The sequence below is a fragment of the Mustela putorius genome, unplaced genomic scaffold (assembly GCF_011764305.1).
Source record: "Mustela putorius furo isolate JIRA1106 unplaced genomic scaffold, ASM1176430v1.1 tig00000407_pilon_pilon_pilon, whole genome shotgun sequence".
Classification (NCBI taxonomy): domain Eukaryota; kingdom Metazoa; phylum Chordata; class Mammalia; order Carnivora; family Mustelidae; genus Mustela; species Mustela putorius.
Genome location: NW_025421373.1, coordinates 12,278,650 through 12,304,246, shown reverse-complemented (window position 1 = coordinate 12,304,246; position 25,597 = coordinate 12,278,650). Strand labels below are relative to the sequence as shown.

The window sequence follows — 25,597 nt, the reverse complement described above, 5'->3', positions numbered from 1 at the left end:
AATCACATAATTGATCCAGCGATGCTTCATTTTCTGAGGAGTCGGTCTTGAGTTTGTTCGCACGTTGTGAATGCTGTTCTGGAGACCAGACTCAGTCATGTAGGTGCAGGAGCGAAGATGTCTTTTTCCTTTGGGTACATCAATTTTTAGATCCTGGAAGTATTCAGCTGAAATTCAGGTCTCTCTCTGGGACCTGTAGCTCTTCCATGTTAGCCCTTTGGATTTTTTGTTTTGTTTTGTTTTGTTTTTAATTTTTAAATTCTAGTGCTATCACTGTGTGAGACTAAATAAATAAATATTGTTAAATAAGACCAGACCTAGAAGGAACATATTTGAAGATATGATCCCATCTTCTTGTCTTCACCAACCACTATTCTGAGGCCAGCACAATTACAGTGACTTGTCCAAGTTCACCTAGCTAATTCGGGATGTCCTGGCTTGATGTCTTCTATTTCATCCTGCCGTCTATCATGAAAGGTGCCTAATCCTTTTGTAGAGGGTAAACCAAGCTGAAAATAAAGCCATCTTTTAAATGTTTTAGTAATAAAAGCATCATCCGGTAGTTTTAACTGGATTTTTCTTGTTTTCCCAATCTCATCAGGGAATGGCAGCAGCTGGCCGGTCTCAGGGACAACACAAACAAAGGATCTGGGTCAACATCTCCCTTTCTGGGATAAAAATAATTGATGAGAAAACTGGGGTAAGAATTCACTTTCACTGACACCTTTCTGACCACCTGAGTCTAACAAACAATTAGATGTAAATCTCAGCTCCCTGTTTTTCTTTTCAAAAGTCTGTATAAAAATAGTATACATTAGTATATATTACTTGTCCAGAAGTAACAGGCAGGAAACAGATAGGGTAGGAGGTGAGGAGCCAAGATACTCTATTTTGAAATTCATTTTCTGAAATGGATGTGAACCTCCAGTCTATAAACACAGACGTGCTATAAATTTCACTTCAGTATCTTTTTGGACCCCAGGTACACAGAACTACATTAACCCTAACCCCTGGTTTCCAATGCTGTCATACATCTATGCCTGGATCTCATTTTAATATATTAACTATGTATGAACTTACTGGCTAACCTGAAGCTGGAATATTACCTGTGACACATCTAGCTTTTCTGTCTACTCTTTTTTCCCCTTCCTCTTTGCCCTACAGGTATAACCTTGCTCATTTTTTGTGGTTACTGTTACAAAATGAAAAACAAGTCTTACTTATTTTGTTTATTTTTGTAACCTTATCAAAAGACAATCATCATACTTCAGGTTCTCTGGGATTTTATTTTCTCTACTCAACATCATAAGATTCATTTACTTAAAATGTTGTTTGTAGCTCATTTTCATTGCTGTCAAGTACTCTGTTGTCTCAAGGTACTGTGGGAAGACCTCCCATTATTACCCATGCTTTCCTTGAGATGGCCATTATCTATCGTGTAAAATCCTCTGGTCACATAGAGAGCTCTGGAACCCTGACACCTGCTCACTCATCCTGCTGGTCCTCAGACACTGCTGTTTCCAGTCTCTGTTGTCTCTCAAGTCTTTTCCTCAGCCCATCAGAGAATGGTGGCAAGTTTCCTTCAACCATTCTCTTGTTCCCTAAATCTTCAAAGATAACCAATATAACTTTCCAGTGGCATTCGGCATTTGGAAACAAAAATCAAGACACCTAAAAATATCCCTTGAAGAGTTAAGCCCTGCTATGTGCTTGAAAGGTTCAAAAGAAAGGGGGCGGGGTGGGGGGGAGAATAGAGGAGAAGGTGCTGCGAAACCAATAAACCCCTTGCCCCATGTAACTCCTTGATAGCGATGTGAACATGGGAAATACTGGATGCCGGCATTTGGTAACTTCCAGAATGTTCTGCAGATAATTTTTCTGGTAGTACTTAGGATGGTTTTCTGGCCACTCAGAGCCATTGTCGAAGGATCGCTGTGCACACTGTTCTAGTTTAGTTATGCTATTCACATGAGTTTGACTTTTAGTTGGGAAAGTCAACCCACTTGGACGGTTTAGCAGTGAAATATCCCGTGTTTGCTTTAGAAATCTCAGTCTCCTGATTCTTAATCCTTTCTTGCTATGTGGTATCACATCTTTGGGATGAAAACAAGCAAGTATCAATATCCTATAAAGTGTTTTCCCCACTTCCGTTTTCTACTCTTTATTCCTTTTGGAGCCCTTACTAGCAAGGATAAATGTAGCTCTAAACCAGAGGCAGTAATTTCTTCCTTCAAATATTTTGGCTTTCTCATATATGCCTAGGTAGCTGGTGCTTTGTGCCACCATATAGATTCTAGTTTTATCAGTAAATCATTTTTCATGTCTTTTTTTCAGGTTATAGAGCATGAACATCCAGTAAATAAGATTTCTTTCATTGCCCGTGATGTGACAGACAACCGGGCATTTGGCTATGTGTGTGGAGGAGAAGGCCAGCATCAGTTTTTTGCCATAAAAACAGGACAGCAGGTAAGCTTCAAGCCTTGAGGTATACCTGGAAGGGGACTTAGGTCAATGTTTATTTTAAAACAATAATGAATTATTTCCCGAAATCCTGAAGGGACTTGGAAAATTATCATCGTCCTTCTTGTTTTATTAAATACTTATTTAATCTGCTGCCCTTTATGTATCTGGCAGTGGGGATAGGGGAGCAGGGATCCTCCATATACCAGGGAGGGATGGTAAAGAGCTTTAAGAGAAAGGAGGAGAACAATACTAGTCAGAACTGACGGGGGACAAAGAGACAGAAATAGTAATATTGAAGTACTCATACAGATGCTTTTTCTTACTTCAGGCTGAGCCATTAGTCATTGATCTTAAAGACCTCTTTCAAGTTATCTATAATGTAAAGAAAAAGGAAGAAGAAAAGAAAAAGGCAAGTACCACCCAATATTGACCCTATTAAACTTAAGATTATATTCAGGACCATGTCTGAACATCATGTAAGCATATGGCCCATCTGGAGAGTTGGCTTCTTTGTGGCTCTTTCAAGTATAGAAAGTTTAGAAATATATCATATGTTTTTCCTGGTAGAGCAATGGATGCATGTAGCAGTTAGATATCTCTGATTTTCAGTCCCTGACTCTTGTTTTCTCTCCCCACAAACTTCACATTGGTTCCAGAGTCTACACAGGATGAACAAGTTTAAGCTCAGAAACTGTATTCAAATCCAGTATTGATATGAGAAGGGCAGGGGAATGTAGGGCAGAAATAATATGCAAGACTCTTGCCTTGTGCTCATGAACCCATAGGTATATATAGAGCTATACAGATATGTAGGTATTTAACTCCCTTTAACCGTAGCTACTAAGATCTCTGAATTTGTCTCTCTCTCTCTCTCTTTTTTTTTTTTTAAGATGGAAGAAGCCAACAAAGCAGTAGAGGTAAAACTACATCTTTACTTCTTATGAATTGCACACATGACATGTAGAAGTCCTTTTTGCCCCGTGCCCAGGCATGCTTCCCTCCTAGCTTATGACTCTGTATTCATGATCCCTTTGGCCATAGAAGATGTAGAGTTGAATTATCAGTGCCAAAATCATAACTGTTTAGCAAGCCAGTACAGTAGGAAATTACATTCTATAAGAAAACTCACCAACTAAACTCTCAAATATTTGCCATCTTTTCAGAATGGGAATGAGACCCTATTGACCCTTGATGATCAAGCTAACAAACTGAAATTGGTATGTATGTGATTTTTTTATGATTCTTATTTAACTGAACATGAGTTTACTTCCTATAGATGTATCAAATCTGCATTGAATCTATATGGAAGTCCGATTATGACACCTGTTGCCCTAAATATTAATATAACATTAATGTCAAGATAGAAAGCAATCTTTTTAGTAAAAACATCTGAATCTTATCCACAAGATTTTTTTAAGAATGTGGACTAGATGGATTTGTTTGGGAACATGTCTACACTTCCTGGCCTAAGTAGCCTAATAGTAAATCTGTATTAGTTAAATGAAAAATCAAATTGTGACAACAATTTTCCTAAACCATAGTTTAGGAAACAATTACAACAATATACAAAGTAATATTTTTTAGTAGACACATCTGAATCTAATCCAAATACTTTTTTAAGGGTGTTGACCAGATGGATTTGTTTGGGGACATGTCTACACCTCCTGACCTAAATAGTCCAACAGTAAGTGCCTGTTTTTAAATTTGCAATGTGATGAAAATGACATCTATAACTCAAATTGGCAATTAGCCAGAAATCTTGAGCATCTCATTGACATTTGGAAGGTACCCGCTGATTTTTCCACATAAAGTATAACTGGGTCCTAGAACAAATTTGCATCTTAAGTTACCATGGGAACCTATCAGCACTAATTCAGTTATATTATTATTTGGTTGGAGGATAGATCTGAGCCATAGGACAGGCAGTGCAGTCCTTCTAGGTATTACTTAGGATCAGAGAGGGACCTGAATAATAATCCTTGGCATAAGTTCCACTCAAAGGAAGTGTTTGCTAGATGATTAATTGTAAAACCATCCAACCTCTTCAGTGTTTTTCTCTTCTTTCTATTGTGACTTAACAACATAAGCTTGGTGTGAAGTAAGACTTAAATAAGATGCTCAGTTATGTTTAACCACAAGGACTGTCCTTGTTTGAAAAAGTGGGTCATTCTTTGAAGGACCTGATAGTGTATCAAGTCTTCTAAATATTGATTGACCCATAACAGCTCTGTAAAAACAGAGCAGTATCTTCCTTTATAGGTAAGGAAATGGTGATTCCGAAAAAAAACTCATTCACCTGAGAAAGAGGTCCAAACTCAGAGCTTAAGCACAAGTCTTAGAGCTTCCAAAACGGGCCTCACGTTAAGCTACCCATGTACTTTTGACTGACTTCTTTTAACTATTATTATTTTTTTTTGACAGTTTCTTGAGTACCTGCCATGGGCAGGACACAGAAATGAGGGACAGGTACAAAGTCAATGACATCATGGAGTATACCGTCAAAGAGCGAGACTAGCATTAAAACTTATCACAAAGCCTATTCGTTGATGTCAATTACATGGTATTTGTCTAGTTTAGAGGTTCATTTAATACCTCAGAGCAAATGAATTTCTGAACTTGACCATAAAAGATGAGAAAAGCAATAAGAGACAAAAAGAGCATCAGTCTAGATTAATGAGGGGACTGTCTAGGAGTCTCTTATATCAGGGAATTATCAAGCAAGTCTAAGATGGTCGTAGTAATCAAAGTGGCAGCAGGTAAAGGACAGGGTAAGTCTCACTTGCTGGAGTAGTGCAGAGAATGGCAGTCCATGAGCTTTCCCATAATGCTCAGGCCCGTGGGATTGGAAGGGGCAGGGGCTGCATTCTCTCTTCTCTGTCCCCAACCCTATGTGATTCACAATGCAGAACAGCATTTCAGAGGCCCTAAAAAGCCTACATTAAGAAGCCAGCTTAATGTCCTTTTCAGCAGTGAGTCCGGATTCATTTGTCTGTGAAGACTTTTATTCTTCATACTGTGTGTTACCATCCTAAGAATACACTTTTTGAGAGACAAGATTGGATGACCCTGAAATGTTTGTCCTAGCCCTGAGGTCCTTGTGCTTCCTAGACTAACCCTCCTCCGCAAAGTGAATTGATATCTGAATGATCTACTTTCCAAGTGTAACTCACATTCAAACATGGAAATTGAAAGAGATCAAAGCACTCAAGCTATGAAATAGAATTCCATTGGGATAGGCAAGGAAGCACTGACTATTTAATCTGCTTCTGTAGACTTCTAGAAAGTTCTGAAGGAGGAAATGAAAACAATATGAGTAATCCTGAGTCTTAGTTATATTAGACTTAATGCATTCTAAAAATGTTGGGTTTATAGAAATAAAAGTGAGTCTTAAACTAACAATAAATTAAAGTAATAAATACCATCAAAGTAGATGGTATCTGATAAGTAAGAGAATGCTAAAGGCACTGATTATGTGCTGGTTGGGTTTTGCCCACGTGTTTTTGCATATTGACTCCATATTCTTAGGTCACAAAACAGATTTATCTCTACTTGATAAAACCAGAATGTTTAAAAATATTCACAATCTTAGAACAGTGGCTGTGGAAGAGGTGACGAGAGGAAGAAATCTACATTACCTGGACTTTATTACTGGTTCCCTCAACCATCTGGCCCTTCCCCAGCATTCATACAGAATGGTTTTATGTGTTTCAAATAAAAGTCATGTTACAAACTAAGTGGTATCCTTTAGAACATAATTTTTACTGGAAAATAACTGAACAATATTCTTCCATACTGCCACTCGAAAGAAAAAGAAAGAAAAAAACCAAAAGGACATGTTCTCAGACTTTTAAAATGATAATTTGAAAGTACAGTTGCTATGAGAAGAACATAAGGTATGAAGGAGGTTTAGTCTGGTACAGGCATGGGATCAGGGCACAAAGCACAGTGTCATACAGACATGAGAGGCCATGGGTGGGCACAGGGGTAGGAAAAGGCTTTGTAAAGAATCTGAACTTGAGTTGGGTCTTTGAAGTGTGTAGGAACATAGAGAGCAGTCAGGCTAAAAATAAACTGGGTCCTATTGTAGGTCACTTTGAAAGGCTGGCTAATGAGGCTTATTTTAATATAGAGGACACAGGAAGCCACTGAGAGCTTTGAGTAGGGAAGTCCAGGGATTCAGCGGGCTGGAATGGTTTCGAGAGACCAGCTTCGTGGAGAAAGCTCAGCTGTGGAACTCAGCAGATAAGAGCTCACCTTCATGCAGACCCCTCTGTGGCTGCCCACTTCCCCCTCTTCCTGGAGCTTCTTACGAGCCAGGGCTGCATTTCCCCTTCATGTTATCAGTGCTTATCTCAGGTAGCCCAGATGGTGACCAAGCAGATGCAGTGTTTGACAATCCAACCAAGAATTAATGAAGTTCTGACCTAGGGAGCAGATGAGGAGTCTCACGTCATCCCATTGTAGTCTATGAACTAGACTCTTCATCCTGGATCAACAACAAACCCAACCTGAGGAGAGCCTTATACATTTTACTTATAGGCTGACTATTCAGAAGTCTAACATTGTGGCTCCTGTTTGGTGTCCTAAGAACTTCTTCTGAAGTATTTGAAAAGGAGAACTCTACCAGCTGTGAACACCCAACTGTTCTAACCCAGAGGTGGCTCATCATAAATGAATAAATACTGAAATCACAAGCTTTTGTAATACGTTTTGTCCTATCCTTTGATTGCTAAAGAGCCCTTCATTAAGAGATCTTCCAATCCATTTCTTTGATTTAAAAAAAATTGTTTTTAATTATAAACTCTTTCTTCTGACAAGTTCTTCTGGTTATAAAAAGAAAAACTGGCTTTTAAGAATTGTGTTTTTATATCTAACAGTAAAGGAAACCAAAGATAGAATACCAATTAGGCCTGACTTAAGACCTTCCAAAAAAAAAAAATTGTTCTTTTAAAGCCAAGGAGGCCTATTTGGTCCCCCTTTTTACTCAGTAGTTTGAGAATTTCATATTCTCTTGAGGTTGTCTTTGTCCCAATGATCAAAAATATTTAGTAAGCTGCTTGGGGTAATGCTAGACCTCTAACTTCCATCTCAGGTAGGCATCTTTGACTATGTGCTTCCATGGCTAGCATAGATAATGGATCAAAGTCAGTCAGAAGAAAGCTATGTCAGTTTGACAGCCCTAACCCAGGGTGAGCCCAAACTTGTTATGTCACTGACCTGAATAAAGACATGTCAATTTGCTGATTTTTGGTTGAGAGGGATATCCTATCTAACAATGGAGAATGAAAGTAAGATGGAAAGGGACGAGATCTTGTAGAGTTAAATATTTGGTATGTTTTTCAAATTAACTCTAAAGCCACATCTCTACTTTATACGTGAATTAAAGATTACATTGTACATAAATTAAAGATAAATTAAAGATTTATTGAATTTATCCACCAAATAGTTGAGATTACTGTCACAACACCAGCGACTCTAAGCTGTATTATGAAAAAAATGCACAAATATGAGAGGTTAATATGATATGTTAGAATATATCAGCATTTTGAGTGTCACTTTCTTCTTTCTAGAAAGACACAGACGAAAGGATGTGTCCAGAGGAGATTAGGATGATGGGAATGAGAGATCCAACTTCACTAGCACCTTCAAAAAGATCCTTAAATATTTAAAGGGGCATACATGACAAATCATATGAATGGTGGGAAAAATCTGGTTTTTCCCCGTAAAGGAAAGACCAATTATAGGGAAATATATTTGACCTTACACTTTGTCACAACCAGCACTATAAAATATTGGCGAGAGAATTTGCCCATTTAGAGAGTTGCTGTTACATGACTCTGACAGTATAATAGATGGGACTATGCCTCGGGTGGGAGGCTGGGTTACGCCTCTGAGGTCTTCTCTTACATTCAAGCTCAATATGCTTAGATAATTGCTTAGAGTGACTGGCAGTCGATTCCCTTTAAGACTCGCAAAGACAGGAATGGGAACAACGAGGGTCGGGAACGCAGTCTGCAAGGGTGAGCAGACACATGACTAGAGCTTCATTTTAACGAAAGGCCAACAACGTGGAGACCTAAATGAAGGGGCAACAAGGCGGGGAGGGACAGGGAGGACCTATTCCACTGCTAGTAAAGAAATGCACTCAGGGAGGTGATGGGAGGAGGTCACGGTTAACCCGTCTGTCAAGATCAAACTCTAACGGGAATTTTGATGATCCTGATGGTCGTTTGTAGCTTTCTCATGTGAAGTCACAACATGGACTAACACTTTCTTTTCTCTCTTTTTTTTTTTTCTTCCCAAATGTGATAGGAAAGCAAAGATATCCTGTTAGTGGATCTAAACTCTGAAATCGACACCAATCAGAATTCTTTAAGAGAAAATCCATTCTTAACAAATGGCATTACCTCCTGCTCTCTTCCTCGACCAAAGCCTCAGGCATCTTTCCTGCCTGAAAATGCCTTTTCTGCCAATCTCAACTTCTTTCCCACCCCTAATCCTGACCCTTTCCGTGACGATCCTTTTGCACAGCCAGACCAATCGGCACCCTCTTCGTTTGATTCTCTCAAATCTTCAGATCAGAAGAAAGAGAATTTGAGTAACTTGTCTACTCCCCTGAGTAACGGGCCCCTGAATGGGGATGTTGATTACTTTGGTCAACAGTTTGACCAAATCTCTAACCGGACTGGCAAACAGGAAGCTCAGGCAGGCCCATGGCCCTTTTCAAGTACGCAAACACAGCCAACAGTGAGAACTCAAAATGGGGTATCTGAAAGAGAACAGAACGGCTTCCATTTCAAATCCTCCCCGAACCCTTTTGTGGGAAGCCCTCCCAAAGGACTGTCTGTACTGAATGGCGTAAAGCAGGACTTGGAAAGCTCTGTCCAGTCCTCACCACATGACTCCATAGCCATTATCCCACCTCCACAAAGTACCAAACCAGGAAGAGGCAGAAGGACTGCTAAGGTGAATTGTCTTCTCCACATATCCATTGGCAGAATGCATGCTCGGTACCAAAGGGTGGTGTGACGCACGCGCTCTTTCCTGCTGCTCTTGTAGTTGCCTGTGTGGCTGTGAAATAGAAGGTGGGATAAGGCACATCTTTCTCCAGGAATACCTTCCTCTGATTGCCGCCTTTGCTAAGCTTCTCACTTGGCAGTGTTTTCACACCCTGCTTTCCGTTTGCATGTCTTGTCACTTGTTATTAACTAAACACAAGTTTTTCCATTTTTAATGCTGCTATGCTTCTGTACTTCTGGTAAGTTCGATCGTCATATTCTGGAAGGGGAGGGCAAGGGTTCTTTGTGATGCCTTGTGTACCTTCCCCACACTAACACACGCCCCACACACCCCTCCTGCTGCATTAATGTCCAAGGTGGTGGTGGAAAATTCTTGAGTTTGCCTCTTCTTTTCAATGCTGACTGAATGATCCATTGCTTTAAAGGACACTTAAATATTTACTAGTACCACTTCATTGAAAAGCAATTGAAAATGTGGTTTCTGTGAATATATCTGTAAAAACCTCATTAGAATATGCAGGCTGGCCTCATAATTAGACTATAGTGTCACCTTTATATAAACCGATTTAAACCTAGTAGAATAATCAAAAATATGTAGGTTACTTCTTTATTTATAGTTCTCCTTTCTTTCCCAGCTTCAAGCTTTTAGAGGATAAGGAGACTAGACAGATACAAATGTGTAAATGAGTAAAATAGGTTTCACCTTGAAAGTCCTCTTTACCTCAGTTACCAAGACCAAATATTCTGTCCATTGCAGGGATCTATCGTTCAGGGGGAGTTGCGGGGGGGGGGGGTGAGAGGTGGGGGAGGGGAGTTTTGGCTTTTTGTAGTAGTTTACCAGTAAGAGGAATAAGTTTTCCCATGTGTGGTTCCCAAATCTGAGGTACAGAATAGGAGACAGAATAAAGCTGTTTTTCATAATTACTGAATAACTCTTGTGTCTCTCTCTCCGCCCTGTCAGTCTCCAGCAAAAGACTTGCTTGCATCAGACATCTTCACCCCTCCTATCTCAGAAGCTCCAGGCCAGACCTCACCTACAGGACAGTCTGCAACCCTACAGACCAACCCTCTGGATCTCTTCAAAACAAATGCTTCTGCCCCGGCGGGACCCCTTGCAGGTCTAGGTAGGTGCTGAGAGATGGAGTAAAACTTGCCTCTGTTGCTTTCACTCATAAGATTATCATGTGCAGGAGGAAGGCACTTCATAGCCATAGAGGCTCCAGGGACAGAAGATCTGATCATCCCACTTTTACTTCCGTAGACCCCACCCTCATTTGGTTCCCTTGACTTGCAACTGAAATTTGGCTCCTGAAGTTGGCACATGGAGAGAAAACCATTTTCAATACTGCACTCACCCGAGCCAACTGGCAGTGGCTTACGGAAGACAACTCTAAGGGATTCTGATGTTCAGACCAGCTTCGTTGGAGAAAGGAGATAGAGCTGAGAGAGTCTTGTCTATCGTCCATATTGGAAAAACTGGTGACATGCGTGTCTGCTACACAATTTCCCATTACTAGATCAAAGCCCTATCTCCCAGTGAACTGATATGCATCCTGGATGGGGTATCGTGTCTTACGCCCGAGAGGGATGTAAGTTAAGTCCAAAGCAAGTGTAAGTCATACACTGCAAGCCTTGGGTTCTTAGCCCGCTCTGCTGGGCATATGATGGGTATGAGACAGGCATATATACTGATCGGTCTCTGAATACTTAAGCCTCAGCTGCTCCTTGCCAATATTTTGGCTATCGGAGTGTCTTAATAGAATTAGAAGACAGATGCTAGAAACCTGACACTGAAAAGAACACAGAGATAAGGGAAAAGATAGGATTTTACCAGATGCCCTGGCTGTGTGCCAGTACTCATTCCCAAATGTGTGGCGCTCATGTGAGCCACTAAGCCACTCTGTGGCGGGACACTGGGGGAAGCCACTTGACTGAGGACGAGCCCTGTCATTGTTTGCCCACGGCCTCCAGTTCCTTTCTGCCTCCATGGTACAGTCTTCAGAAACCCCGACAACAGGCTTTGCTATCCTGCTGGGGATTCTCTTTATGTTTCTGCTTCTTGGCACCTCTACAAGCTCCCAACAGACTCTGTCTTGGGAGGGGGTTGGGGGACTAAGGATGAAGAGGAACTGTCTTCCTCCATTTTGTAAAATTTCACCAGGGCTCTTGGTTTTTTCTCTGCCTCCTGTGGAGTCACTCATCAGGACTCTTTTTTTGTTTCCCCTGCTGCTTTCCTACAAAGAAAAATATTTTCATTTTTTTCACATTAAATCTGTTTAATCCTACCTGGAGTATGGCGACAAGAGGGGGTTTTTACCCAACCGTTGAGTGCGGGTGTGGGAAGTCAACTTGTTCTGGGTCTCTTCTTGCATTTACACCATCAAGACTCTCCCCCAATACTTCATGTCTCTTACGGACTTTCCCTTTTATGCATCGTTCCCTTTCCTGCCCCCCCCCCCCAAGTGGAGCTGGTGAGTGCCTTTTCCTTGCAGAAGGGTCGAGGGCTTCCATGCACTTGCGGCAACTACATCACATCTCAGAGCTTGACAGTCTAATATCAATGCCCCAAAGAATTTTTACAGCCAATATTTAACAAGTCAGCTCGAAAATACAGCTGGACCCTATAACTGTTAATTTATTCAGACGAAGTGAAGCTTTTTGGCTAGGTGCCCCTGTTGAGGCCTTGGGGTATACAACTGCAGAATACTGATGATCCTTCCAAGTTTGGACATGGGACTCAAACTGAGCTCTACAGTATAGCCCCTGTCCACTAGCAGGGATCCTCAGCCAAGCCATGGAAGGTTGTAGTTCTGGCTTCCGCTAGACCCAGCTGGGAGACTGTCTCTTCTGGAGAACTGGGGGTAGGGAGAGGGTGTTGTAGAAAGCTAAGCCTTCAGCTTTGACTAGCTACCCTGTGTTTTAATTTAGCATCAGAAGGTAATAAAATTAACTTCTTACACCCACACTTTTCTTTTCCCTACCCCTTGCCTCTACTTTCTCCAGCAGAGCCTAAAATATCTTGGAAACACAATGCATGAAATCCATCAGATGGGAATGAAGGCTGGCATAAGCATGTACTGAGAAAGCCTTTAACTCCTTGCAGATAAAATATTTTTCTCTTTAACTACCACCACGTCCTCTAATACCATCTCTGAGTAAAGCCGTATATTATCCTAAGGGAAGGCAAGTCATCCAACATGAAAAATGATAAAATTCTACCCCATTTGCACATCCAGTTGGCGTAAAAGTATCAGTCAGTGACTCTGGCTTTGGTTAACAAAATTTAAATAAATTTGTTTTAAAGTGGTAGCAATCACTTTGCTCAAACACAACCCACTTTTAGAACCCCATAGTATAGAATGTGAGAGAACGCTTCTCTTGATTAGTTGTGAAAAGAATATGTGTGCTCTTTAGTGTAAATCAAGTCTAATTTCTGTAACTATGGAATAAGTATTTGGATTACTTTCCATAGTCCTATCCATTGATGCTAAGGAGGCAGAACAGAAGAATAGGGCATTTGATTTGGAACTGGTATGCCTGAGTTTTAGTCTCTATTGTCACAGACTGTGAGCTTCCCCCATTTTAATAATTAATATTCTTGTACCCAGTTCCCTAACCTCAAAAACAAGGCATGTTAAGTTCGTAAGATGACCTTTTCTGAAACCCACCACTGTCTCTGAGCACACCATACATCTCCGTGGCCAGACGGTGAGCCTTCATGATGATACAGTTAAGTCAAGTAACATCTATATCCAATACTCATAAAATTTAAGATAGAATATCTTGCTACATTAGCCTCTGAACATCACTTTCAAAATATCTCTCAGTCTAGAAACAAAAACATTCCTAATGCAAGGTAGACATTTGGAGGTCTTTTCTTAGTTCTGTTAGAAAACGTTCATACTAAAGAATGCTCTTACTCTACAGCTCAAAGCAAGCAGATTTTGAGAGGGGGGCATCATTCATGAGTAGATATGAGGCTGAATTTAGGTTGGTGGCAGTCTGACGGGTCATTCATATACTTGGGAAGAAGCAGGAGAGAAAAATGTCCTACATTGGAGAATAAGATATAGGGAATGAGCTTCTCAAGAAGAGGGGAAGAAGATTGGAGAGACCTGCATTTTAGTGACTTCATCAACTCTTAATCAATATGGTGAAGACACAGGAGATGCAGTCATTCCCCCACAAAGATTAGGTGTCTAGACACAGGTAATTAGCTCCCTCACGAAGTTTTGGGGTTTTTGTGTTTTGTGTTTTTGTTTTTTGCTCTATGTCTTCTCTCCCTCCCTTCCTCTTTGAAGTATTGTGTTCTGACTTCTGGCAAGGCTTAGTGAGTGACACACGGCAGGAAGCACTTTTCCTTGAAACAGCTCTCCCAGGAAAACCAGCTTTTCCTCCATGTATATGTATAAAAGTCTAAAGCTATCTTGGCATCAACCAAACTTTATCGCCCTTTTATATAGCTGTGTCAACCTTGGCAGCATTTAAAAGCAAGGAAACTGAAATGGTTTCTTCAGGGTGCAAGCATGTTGAGGCCTAATATACATGCGTGATAGCTGGTTTCCATGAAACTCCAGACAGGAGCCAGCTGCCAAATGAAAAGATCGAATCAATGACTCAGAGTACCCAATGGATTATTTTAATTAACTGCTTCGTAATCAGTAGGGTTTGTTTATGTAAATGTATTCCCTCAACAGATGCACGCATGCTATCAACAGACTCTGTCCTAGTTGTTTGAAATGTATCAGTGTCATAAATGTTTTCATGACCAGGTCCTAATGGAGTGTAGTACCCTTCTAATGAGAAAAGTTTAAAATCTGTGGTAGAAAGAAAGGGCTTCAAAAGGCATCCAACCTTTGAATGCCAGCTATTCTGTATTAGCTAGTTAATCTTTAGACTGATTTAATCTCTCTGGGCCTTTTTTCCATGCCAGCCTTAAGGCTTAAGGAAGGTGTTGGCCATGTAGATGCTTGGTAAATGCCCCGCCTCTCCCCCTCCCCAGAGCCGTGTTTCCTGAAACTCAAAAATCCTCTTCAAGTTTGTGTCCTGATAAGTCCTTTCCTCTGCTTCCTTCAGGTGGTATACCAGTTAGCCCCCCTCAGGCAGGACCGTGGAACCCAGCATCTTTAGTCTTCAATCAGTCTACGTCAGTGGTCCCGGGAGCCATGCTGAGTGGTCAGCCTTCAGGATTCAGTCAGCCAGTAGTTTTTACCACAAGCCCAGCTATTCCAGGTTGGAACCAGCCTTCATCCTTTGCAGCCTCAGCTTCGCCTCCAGCCCCTGTTGTTTGGGGCCCATCAGCATCTGTGGTACCCAATACTTGGTCCTCAACAAGCTCTTTGGGGAACCCTTTCCAGAGCAATATTTTTCCAGCTTCTGCTGTGTCTACCCAGTCCCCTTCTATGCTCTCCTCTCTTCTGGTTGCTCCTCCTCAACCACCTCCCAGAACTGGCCCTCCAAAGGACATCTCCAGTGATGCCTTCACTGCCTTGGACCCACTTGGGGATAAAGAAGTCAAAGAAGTGAAAGAAATGTTTAAGGACTTCCAACTGCGGCAGCCACCTGCTGTGCCTGCAAGGAAGGGAGAGCAGACTTCCTCTGGGACTTCGAGTGCCTTCTCCAATTATTTCAACAGCAAAGTTGGCATTCCTCAGGAGAATGCGGACCATGATGACTTTGATGCTAATCAGCTGTTGAAAAAGATCAATGGTAAACTACCCACTTCTCTGTCTACCCTACCAACAAGTATTTCCCCCGTCATATGGGCCCACAGAGTCTTTAGAAGAACCCTCTCCCACCCACCAGAAGCCTAACTCTTGCTCTCTTTGGTAATCTGTGGTTACCTTATGGAGCAAATAATTTACCGTAGCTATTTCTAAGGGCTGGCACAATACTGCCCTCCTGTGGCAAGTCCTAGAAGGGCTGCTAAGAGCTCTTGAAATTCAGTGGGTTGTGGCACTTGGAAGGCTCTGTAACAGAGCTTCGGCCACACTCCCCCGCCTTAGTGAGGGAATTCTGAGTGTCTTCCACTTCAGTTATATACGCACAGCCTCCTCTTCGGATGAATTTACCTGTAATAATCACCAGGAATCCTAGTATTTTGTGGTGATTTTTGTCCCATGATGTAAATTCCAAAGTATGGAACTTAATTTATGAGATAACCTTGACTGGGGTGGGGGAGGGGACGGGACTGGACGGGACAGGGGAGGGTGGCACATGGGACAGGGACTTTTACTTATTATCTGGGAAAAAAATGTGTCTACTGACTTCTTGGTGTTTTTTGCCTTCTAGAACCACCAAAGCCAGTTCCCAGACAAGGTTCCCTGCCAGTTACCAAATCTGCTGACAACGCATTTGAGAACCCTTTCTCTAAAGGTTCTTTCGGTTCATCACAAGCCTCTGTAAGTATCAACTACTAGAAGCTGTTGCTCCCAAGTGCATGCCACATAGAGCTACTTTGTCGTGAATTAATCTTGTTTGTATAATAACTCTTTGGTGCTAAAGGATGTTTAAATTAGATTTATCATTGAGAACCATCACAGTGAAAACATCAACTCAGGCTGGGGAGAGACTATTTTGGTAGGGACGACTATCCTGAGCTTGAGAAATGAATATCATAGAGAAAAAGTCTCAAGGACAAATCTCACTTTGCCTGGCTCCCAAAATCATTTTGAGAGAAAATTGAGCCAAAATAATATTATCTTTAAAAATCTTTCAAGGAATTAGTTTTCTGACTTCCTGCCCTCAGTCCTTTAGCTCATAAAAACAGTACCTTTCATTCTGGAAAGGCAAACCTCTGAACCATGATTTTGATGAAAATAATAAATACGCATCACGAATTATAAGCAGGCAGACACAAATCATTGTAGACCCACATGATATCTGACTTGTCTGTGACCTTTGAAAAGTCTTAATTATAGAGGTTTTTTTTTTCTCTAAGTGTAATTAAACCTATTGACTGGATGGTTTTATCTTCATAGATGGCTTCTCAACCCACATCTTCTGATGTATATAGGGATCCTTTTGGAAATCCTTTTGCCTAACTTCTGTAAGTAGAAGATCCTATGAAGCTTAGGTTTGGTAAGAAAGCATGGGACGGGGTGAGGGTGAAATTTTAATTTTCGAATTGTTACAAGGTTAAATCTCTGTAACTTAGAACTAATAATCATGGAAATCTATGCTTAACTAACTCAGTAATGACTAAGCTGAGCATTTAAGAATAGAATTCTTTTACATGTTACAAAACAATAATATACCCATGGGGATATGGATTTCTATCATATCCTATGTTTTTGATACTTCAGAATAACATTTTTGCATAACAATAAACTTATAACACATAATAGCTTTCTAGTTGTTTTTTTTGTTTTACCTTCATACTGAAGCGACTGCAAAACATCCTCATAACTACTTGGTTTCCTATAGAAGTTTCGAAATCCAAAGACCGTTTGTAGCTAAGGACAGGTCAGCTGAACAGAGGCCACCTCCAAGATCAATTTATTTCTCTGTGAGGAGTCTGACAGTTAGTCTAAAATAGTCTGAGGGCGTTCAATCCAGAAGTGGTGACAACTGCCTTACCTCCTTCAAAAGCAGCGTGTGAGCAGATGAGTTTGCAGGTTCATCTTACTAGTAGATTTTATCCCAGGTGAGTTATTAGGTGTAACTGCCTTAGACCGAGACCCTGGGAGGTCTCAGGTGACCCTTTCTTTATCAACAGTGAGTGGAAGCAACTCTGTCTGATTTCAGAAGATTGAAGTTCATGGAGGAAGGGAGGCTTGGCTGCGTTTTAGAGGAGGAAGGGCATAGCTGGTGGGGGAGAACAAGAAAAAGAACGAAAGGAACCAAACCTGTTATTTTCAGTCTTGCCCCTTCCAGGTGGGACTCCTACTAACTCTGTGCTGACCCACCTAGAATTTAATTATTTTAAATAGAGAAATATCTCAAATCTGACATGAACAGTAAGATTGACTTTATTTGCAATTTGAATTGTTTTCCCTTACTTGACTTCTAGAATTACAGTGTTTCTTAAAGTGCTTTTCCAGAAAGTCTGCTTCAGAGAACAGGCTGAGATTATGGAAAAAGCAAGTTCTGGGGCCCCACTCCAGCCCTAAGAAGTCCCTCTCTGGTGCTGAGGAAAAGCTCCAGGTTACAAGCAGCCTTGTGGTTTCTAATGCTGATAGAACAGTGTAATATAATGAAGGGCTAGAAGTCTTAACAGAGGCTCATTCTCACCCTCGTCTCCAAGGGAGGCAAACATGGACAAATGGAAAGGAATAAAATGCATCCGGAGTCTAGGAGGATTTTTTGCACGAATTGCATTGACAAGAGGTCTCCTTGGAGGCCCTTTCTTTCTTGGGTCATGAAGGACCTAAGTGAACATGGTGAACTTGCTTAACTTATAGATTGGGGTTGGGGATAGGGGAGCATGATCATGGGAGAAAATAACTAAGATTATTGAACATTTGTGTGAACCACTTTATTTCAGGCTCTGCATTTATTTTCTTATTTAAGCCTCTCACATCAGCCCTAGGAGATACTATTATTGAGTTTTAAATGATGACTTGATATTTAGTACATTGATATTTAACCCAAAAATTTTAACCATGGGTTTTTTCTTCTCTACACTTCTCTAGGAACTTGATATGCTGACTATCCAGAGGAACAAAAAGGTTGGCCTTAGTATTCCAGGACAAAGTTAATAGCCAGACGACCTCTGCTCTCTCGTTTCAGCTTTGACATATTATCTGTTGCCTTGTTGCTTGCTGCCTCTTCCACTTGCAAAATGCCTTCACTTTTCTGTTTAGATTAAAGCTAAACTGAATCCATGGCTTTAAATAAATTAAGAATCTAAATTCTCTAGCTTAAATGTAAATGAAGTAGTTACCCTACTTGAACTATTGCCTAGTGTGTTCCTAGAACCTTCTAGAACACTGTACTGTGTACCCTCTGGTTGGGAGATGCAGCCACCACAACTCCTCAGATGACACTGTTTTGAATAAATTTAAAAATCCTTACCATTCAAAGTTGTTTGGGGGTTCTGTTTCACAGCATAAATCCTAAAGGTTACAGTATAACAAAATGCCTTTTTAAATCTTGCTTCATATCAACATTTATAAAGAATTTTTAAAGTAAAATTGAAGCAAGTCCAACTTCTCCTTAGACACTTGGGAATCTGACACACTTAAGAACCTTTTTAAAAATATAACTTCTCTATCTGAAGATTATTTTCTTTCAAGGACAAGATTGTTCTCCTCCCCCCCCCCCCCGCCCAGTCTCTTGCTTGATAGTGCAAATGAGGGAAAAGTATTATTTGTCTCTCCTCTCCTCTTCCTTCTGATTCTTTTTTCAGTCAGTTTTATTCACAGGTTCATATAACATTACTTCCCTTCCACAAGCAACAGTTTTATGAGGGGGGGGGGGAAATCTAAGGATTCATGGATCTGAAATGTCTCTGCCTTCTCAGTAATCACTAAATCCCATAACTAGATTTGCAAATGGACACAATCTTTATCCTTTCTATGGAATAGGAGGCCATCCTCTTGATCTGAAGTTCCAGAAGAGCAGTTCAGGTTGAAGAAAATGAAAAAAAAAAAAAAATGAACTCAACTGGGCAATGAAGGACTGTATTCTGGAGAGCCAACACATCAGAAACTTCGATGTAATTGTGCCGAATATATTGGGTGCTTATATGGGGTCATGCTAGACCTTTATCAAGTAACTGGAAAACTCGCTTGAAGCCACAATCTCCTAGTTAGTAGGAAGATAAATGATGACTGGAGGGGTAGAGTGAGAAGCTGTAGAACAAGTATTTGGTATTATCATTGAAAATCTAACGTCTGCAGTATTTTTCTCCTCATAACCTTGGAAACTCTCCCAGTTCATTTCCTGTCATATTGTTAGCACAGTTCTGAAGGATTTGTTCTTGCCAAAATGAGTTTCATTTTGTTATATTTATGTTGGGTTTTAAAATGTTTCTCTTGATCCTTAATGCTCAGGTTCTCATGGGTGTTAATCAACCATACAATGTTACCTTTAGGTAGAGGAGGATGACTGCTTAGGATCTAAACAAGATGGTGGCCTCATGAATGTTTATTGATTAGCCCCAAGTAGTCCAAGCTAAAGTCCTGTGGTTTTATGTTTAATGGTAATAGCTGATCATGAATGGCATAATTTTCTACCTGACTTCCAACTCAGTCATTATAAACACAGTCCTAAAATAGTATTTTATATGTCCCAATACCTGAATGTGCTCGACTGGAGACAATTATATCTAGGTAGTTGAATTTTTTTTAAATAGACAGATTTTGAAAAGGATGATCAGCCACACACTGCTTTGTACATACTTATTTTCCTGTGCACTTTTCTGTATGCAAATAAAGCTATAAATTTACTCATTTCAATAAACTGGAATGGCAGAATCTCATGCGTTAGCATCAGTTTATTCTTACAGTTGACCCCTTCTTCGAGCTGATGTATAAAATATAATCAGTCCAAGGTGAGCCAATATTAGTGCATTTGGGGTTGTCATAAAGAAGAAAAAAATGGAAATCTGGGAAATGAGACCATGAGTAAACCATTGTCTGATATCTTTTCATGCCTGTTCTCCTCTCCCTGACCTATACACATTCCCTTCCTGAGAGTTTAATAGGAGTCCAGTGGATAAGACCTGTATCAGAACAGTCACTACTGACATCTAGTATAAAAATCATTTATTAATGAACTCTTGGTTCACACCTTCTACCCTTTGCGTCTAATTGTTCTTGACTCAGCCATGTTTGCCCTTAGCAAAACACAGCTGTGTGGACTGATGTGGCCTGGTATAGGCCACTCTCGGGAGAACTTCTGCATGAGGCGGGCAGGCCCACGATCAGACATCTTTACCACAAGGACACTTTTAATTACTCTCCCCTAGGATAAAAGCTCAAGGCTCCCATTTTTTTCAAAAAGACCTAGATCTCCAGGAAGATGTCCCTGAGGCAGGATTGCTTCAGTACAAAAGTCTTGATCTTAAAGTTTTCTAAGTCTTAGGACAAACTTGGGAGCAGGTGGGTGTCCTTGATTTATGATTTATGATTTATGATTATAGGTCGTTCGTTATTACTGCCTTACCTTTCCCCTTAAGTGAAACATTCGGTCTCTTTTCTATCAACAATGAGTAGAATACAGAAAAACAGGTTCCACACAAAAGCAGCTTCCAGTAAGCCACAGATGTGCTGGGGAAGGCTGCTGATAAGAACATGTTGCACAAATTATCTGGCTTATCCAAATGCTCTGCAGTGTGTCTGACCCACTGAGCCTTTTCATGCCTGTTTCCATGTGGCTTAATCTATAAGATCTTGCCAGAGGTTAACCCTTGCTCATATGAACGAGGGGAGGACATTCATTTCAGTACCGTAGGAACTACTGTTGGCCAAGCAGGGAGAGGTGCTCTCTGAAGTGTCTTTGCAAAGAAGCAGATCTTCTTTACAAGTCTATTTAGTAACAGTCCTGATCAGACCTGTATGTCAGAAGTTCAGCTTTTATGCTAACCTATTATACCTGGAGGCAGGTTTCTTTTAGGCATCAGATAGCTCTAAGCTAAAAGCTAAACTTGAACAGCACCAGGCCCCTAAATTCTTCACCTAAAGGCAATACAAAGGGAGAAGGTATTGATTTTATCAAGGTAATCTTGCATCTAGGAAGTGCTTTACCATTTATGCAACATAGTTTCATTCTATTGATATCATAATCCCATGGGAGGTAGAAGCTGGGAGCTGTCACTGTTCCCTCTCATCTAAGAATGGCATTCATGCTTTAAAATCCCTTCCAACCCTTGAGTGATTTCTGTAGTATTTTATTATAAAACTGCCTTGTGGTAGGGATATCTTTTCAGTCTGATTTCAGACTGCTCCATCAAAATGTTAACCCTGGTGTCTAGAGAAAGCAAAGCACATTCTGTGTCTTTCCTGTGCTGAAAGCAAGGGGGTCGGGGTGGGGGTGGGGGGACAGAGGATGTAGCTAACTCAGAAGTTGGTTGACCCTGAAAAAACATGAGTGTGGACTCTGACCCCTTTTCCCGGAATAAGTTCGATAGAAAATCTTCTAGTAAAAGCCAGGCACTCTCTAAAAGTCCCTGGTAAATATTTAAGCTATTACCATTGGAGGAAATTGCTAAATAGTAAAATATCTCATTCTTGCCGGGAAATGTTGTTTTTACTAACTTTCTTCTATTAAAAATAACTAAGACTCAGTTCTAAATTGATATACCAAACATAGACACACACAGTGTGACAGCAGCAGCTTTGTTAACATGTCCTAATTATAGCCAGGCTGATGGCCAAGGGCCAGCCATGTGTCATCTCACCTAATGAGGGCCTGAGCCCCTTGTTTGTCCTTGCTTTTCTGGAATTATGTGCTTAATTACTAAATCTCTATTGTGTGCTGAAATCATACAAGTGCCAGTCTCCAAGGAGATGACAGTGTGGGCTACTGAGTGGCAAAGACACTGGGTTTCCACCTTGACCAAAGTTGAGGTGGTTATAAAAGAAGGAAAAACACCTGACTCCGAAGGTCTCCATGACTACGTTTTCTTCTGATGTTATTTCCAGAGTTTTCTGTCAAATCTCTCTTTTCACTTGGTTAACTTCAATCATTATTATTTTACCTGAATTTTAAGAATGTGAAATTATTATCATTGTAAAAGTTACATGATGACCTGACTGGGCTGAGGCTGAGCTATGGAGGGTTCTGGGGGTGTGTCTGAGGGTACTTCTACCAGATAACTTACCAACACTGATTGATCATCACAGAGCCTTCTGTTCAGGGGCAGCTAAGAGGAGTGTTGGAGCGTAGGAGCTAATGGAGGGGGTGGGGAGAGGAATGGGAAGCTGATATGATGTTTGCCTCCTTAGCTCCCTCACTAGCCTGAGAGACTGGCCTAGAGACTTGATGACGGAAATGAGAGAGCTAGAAGCAGGAGGAGTTGTCAACCTCTGAGAATAGGCTGGCACGTTATAGCCCACGTACCCATTGCTAATGAATGGACTACATCAAAGGAAAGGCTCACAATGGTTAAAATTACTAGTGGGTTATTTTCTCACATAAAAAGTCCAGATAGACGGTTGCTGGTATTGGCTGAGCGGCTCAACAAGGCCTTCAAGGACATGGTCTCTATTTTAGCTTTTCACCCTAAATTTTGTAGCCTTTTGACACTCTGTTCTTGTGTTTATTGCCTAATGGTCACGAGATGGCTGTACAGCTCCAAATATGACATCAGTCTTCAAGGAGGGCAGAATGGAAGGAAGGGAAGAGGATGGGAAATCAAGCTTTAAGCTTTGTCAGCCTCTATAGTGAACGTAGTTAAGGATGACATGTGGCTGGCTAAATAATTTCTGGGACCGAGAGCAAAATAAAAATAGAAGATCCATTGTTCATAAGCCAGGAGAAAATGTGCCATTAAATACATTGATGCATGACATATCCTTTCTTTTGTAACCTTTTTCTTATTATGATATATTTTATTTGCTATTTAATGTTGTTCTAAGTAAAAAAGAAATGAAATGTTAAAGCTTTCATGTGAATTTTATTGATAATCTTTAGCTGGCAAGTGCAATCTCTGAAATTATACAATTTGTATTTCATAACTCATCCATGCATATATATTTAACATAATATGTATTTGATTCCTACAAGAACAGTAGAAACATGGCCTAAAACTAACTCAATTGTTTTCAATTCACTTCTTGATACATGAACATTCTACCAGTCAGCACGTGTTACCTTTAGTTACCAATGAGTAAAGAAGAAATAGGGTAGACCCTACCTTTTTCTTTCCTTTTATATGATTATTTTCAGCATAAGTAGATGGCTGATGCAGGGAAGTAACACTACTATTAAGAAATATCTGATAGTGTTTTTTGTTCATTTGTGTTTCTTCTTGTATTGGAAGTCAGTTCTGGTTCAAATGGAGAGATGATCTCTCAGGACTAGGTATATGGGTATAGGTACACGGTGTTAGGCACAATACGCCAATCTTATATTCACTTTTGCTTTCATTCATTGAACTCCTACACATCATGGGTCCACCTGAATTCCCTGTTCATGGGACAACATAAGCATTCTGTGCAAATGTGGCAGTATGGAGTAAGGGACACAGCATACATTTCCTCTGCTCATGTTATGCTCCATTTTCCAATCAAACTTGCTTTCATAACAAAAGTCCAAACACAATATTAAAAATTTCAAGATGGCACTAATAGAGCATGAAACCTACCATGGGACCTTTCCAAGTGCTTGAGCCCTGTCCGATTACACAGTTCGCATGTCCTTGAAGCCTGCCTTGGCAAGAGAGCCTTGGAAATGGGTGATGGATTAGCCAATATGTCCCCCACATGTCTGGGTGATAGTTTAACCCAAATTGGCCTGCCTCCAAGTGCAGATCATAGCAATCTTTGACGACATAACATGCTCAGGGCAGAAGAGAAGCCCACACACGGAAAGCATAGTCAGCAAAGCCATTATCAAGGTACCTTCATTAGAAAGTATAAGCTCCAGAATGCAGAAGACTGGTTTCTGTGTATTAATATCATGAGGGTTACCAGAGACTATAAAAGTTAGAAAGGCGTGGGTTAACTAAAAGCCCCCATCCAGGAAGCTTGAATGCAGGCATAACGTACTTTGACATCAAAATGATGCACCATCTCAGTTGGAAGGAGAGAAGAGAGAGGACTGTAGAATTCCCCGAGCTCTTGCTGACGTGCTTCACCATTCTTCATTTCCCTTCACTGCAAGCATGACTGCCAAATCTGGAAAGCCAGACTAGATTCAGGGATGGTCCACAGAAGTCACTAAATAATAATAGCAAACATGTACCCAGCATTTACCATCCGCAGACACTATTCTGAGTGTGTTACAACAAACGACTTAATTTCCATGTCAGTTCTATGAAGCAGGCTGCTACTACCACCACCATTTGGTAGAAGAGGACACTGAGGAATTCCCAAAGTCACAAAGCAAGGACTGAAGTGTCCAGTGTCCTTGCAGTTAACCTCAAATTCATCACTCCAGCACTCCACTGCCTCCAAAACCTGGCCCCAGTGCCGTTATGCTGGCCTATCTTCCATTCACCAAGATTTTCTTCTCTTCATAGTACTGGTCTCCTCTTCTGCTTCCTGTAACCAATATGCCCATCATGATACGCTTACGCTTATGTTTAATTCGGCAGGTTGATCCCCCTTTGGGCTTTTTAGGGCACATTTTCAGAATGTGGTATCACTTTCAGAATTAGGTATCACTTAAAAGTTTGAATTATCTAGTTATTATAAATGCAACACATCAATCTAACCTCATATAACGTATTCTAATTCAGGTATTTCCCATCAACCCATTTAACATAAGCTACAGGCCATTCACAATGAAAGATAGGTTGTGAGTAATGTTCTCCCCATATCTTCTGCATTATAAATATTAAACCATCCTGCCTCTGCTCATGGAAGGCTAGTTGGATGTTCCCTGGTCAATGAGGAGCCCAATTTTATAACAGTAATTCTTTTGTGTCTATGTTTCATAAAATCGGATACCCCATGGCATCATGTTTTTAATGAACTGAATCAAAATTATGTATTTACAACGTAGTTTATTTTACACAGTACTTTTTATTCTCTCCTTCTCATTAGTGGTGATGACTTTCCTCATTCTTCTTATTTGACAAACACAAACCCTTGCACTGTAGAGACTGGAAACTGAACAAGTGAACACAGAGCAGTGAGGTGCCTTGCAGCCCATCCACCATACACACACAGCCCCATGGCAGGGAAAAGCACAGATCAGTGCTTTTTTTCCAAGAGGAAAAAATGAAGGAGTTGATGATGCCAGACCAGAAATGGGATTAAGTTCCTGAGTTAAATCATCTGTAATTACTAACTGGCCCTTCCCTAGAGAAGAAGGATTAGCAAAACATGCCTAGAGAAGAAAATAAATTTTTTTTTCCTTAAATTGGGTCAAAAATTTGCTTACACTACACTGGGGTAGAGAGAGAAAATATATCTATGTTGTGTTTTTTTTTCCTTTCTTCCTTCCTTCCTCCCTTCCTCCCTCTCCCTCTCTTTCTCTCTTTCTTTCCTTCTTCCCATCTTTCC

At 40.6% G+C, this 25,597-nt stretch overlaps 1 protein-coding gene and 1 long non-coding RNA gene across 9 annotated transcripts in view; one reads left to right on the top strand and one right to left on the bottom strand.

Moving 5' to 3' along the window:
• DAB2 (DAB adaptor protein 2) overlaps positions 1-19,900 on the top strand; it is a 49,777-nt gene extending 29,877 nt beyond the window's left edge. For 4 of the 8 annotated variants that reach the window (XM_013051667.2, XM_004737974.3, XM_004737975.3 and 1 more), the window contains 12 exons: positions 602-700; positions 2,335-2,466; positions 2,792-2,872; positions 3,354-3,380; positions 3,627-3,680; positions 4,085-4,147; positions 8,776-9,429; positions 10,444-10,606; positions 14,559-15,191; positions 15,774-15,883; positions 16,463-16,530; positions 18,116-19,900. In XM_013051667.2, coding sequence (XP_012907121.1) covers positions 602-700; positions 2,335-2,466; positions 2,792-2,872; positions 3,354-3,380; positions 3,627-3,680; positions 4,085-4,147; positions 8,776-9,429; positions 10,444-10,606; positions 14,559-15,191; positions 15,774-15,883; positions 16,463-16,525 — 2,079 coding nt within the window. In that variant the 3' untranslated portion in view covers positions 16,526-16,530; positions 18,116-19,900. The remainder of the gene's footprint in view (positions 1-601; positions 701-2,334; positions 2,467-2,791; positions 2,873-3,353; positions 3,381-3,626; positions 3,681-4,084; positions 4,148-8,775; positions 9,430-10,443; positions 10,607-14,558; positions 15,192-15,773; positions 15,884-16,462; positions 16,531-18,115) is intronic. The other 4 variants (XM_045079499.1, XM_045079500.1, XM_045079501.1 and 1 more) reach the window with 4 other exon arrangements.
• The window catches only part of LOC123391921, a 53,737-nt gene that overhangs the window by 20,335 nt on the left and 7,805 nt on the right, over positions 1-25,597 (bottom strand). The gene's annotated exons all lie outside the window — the stretch shown is intronic.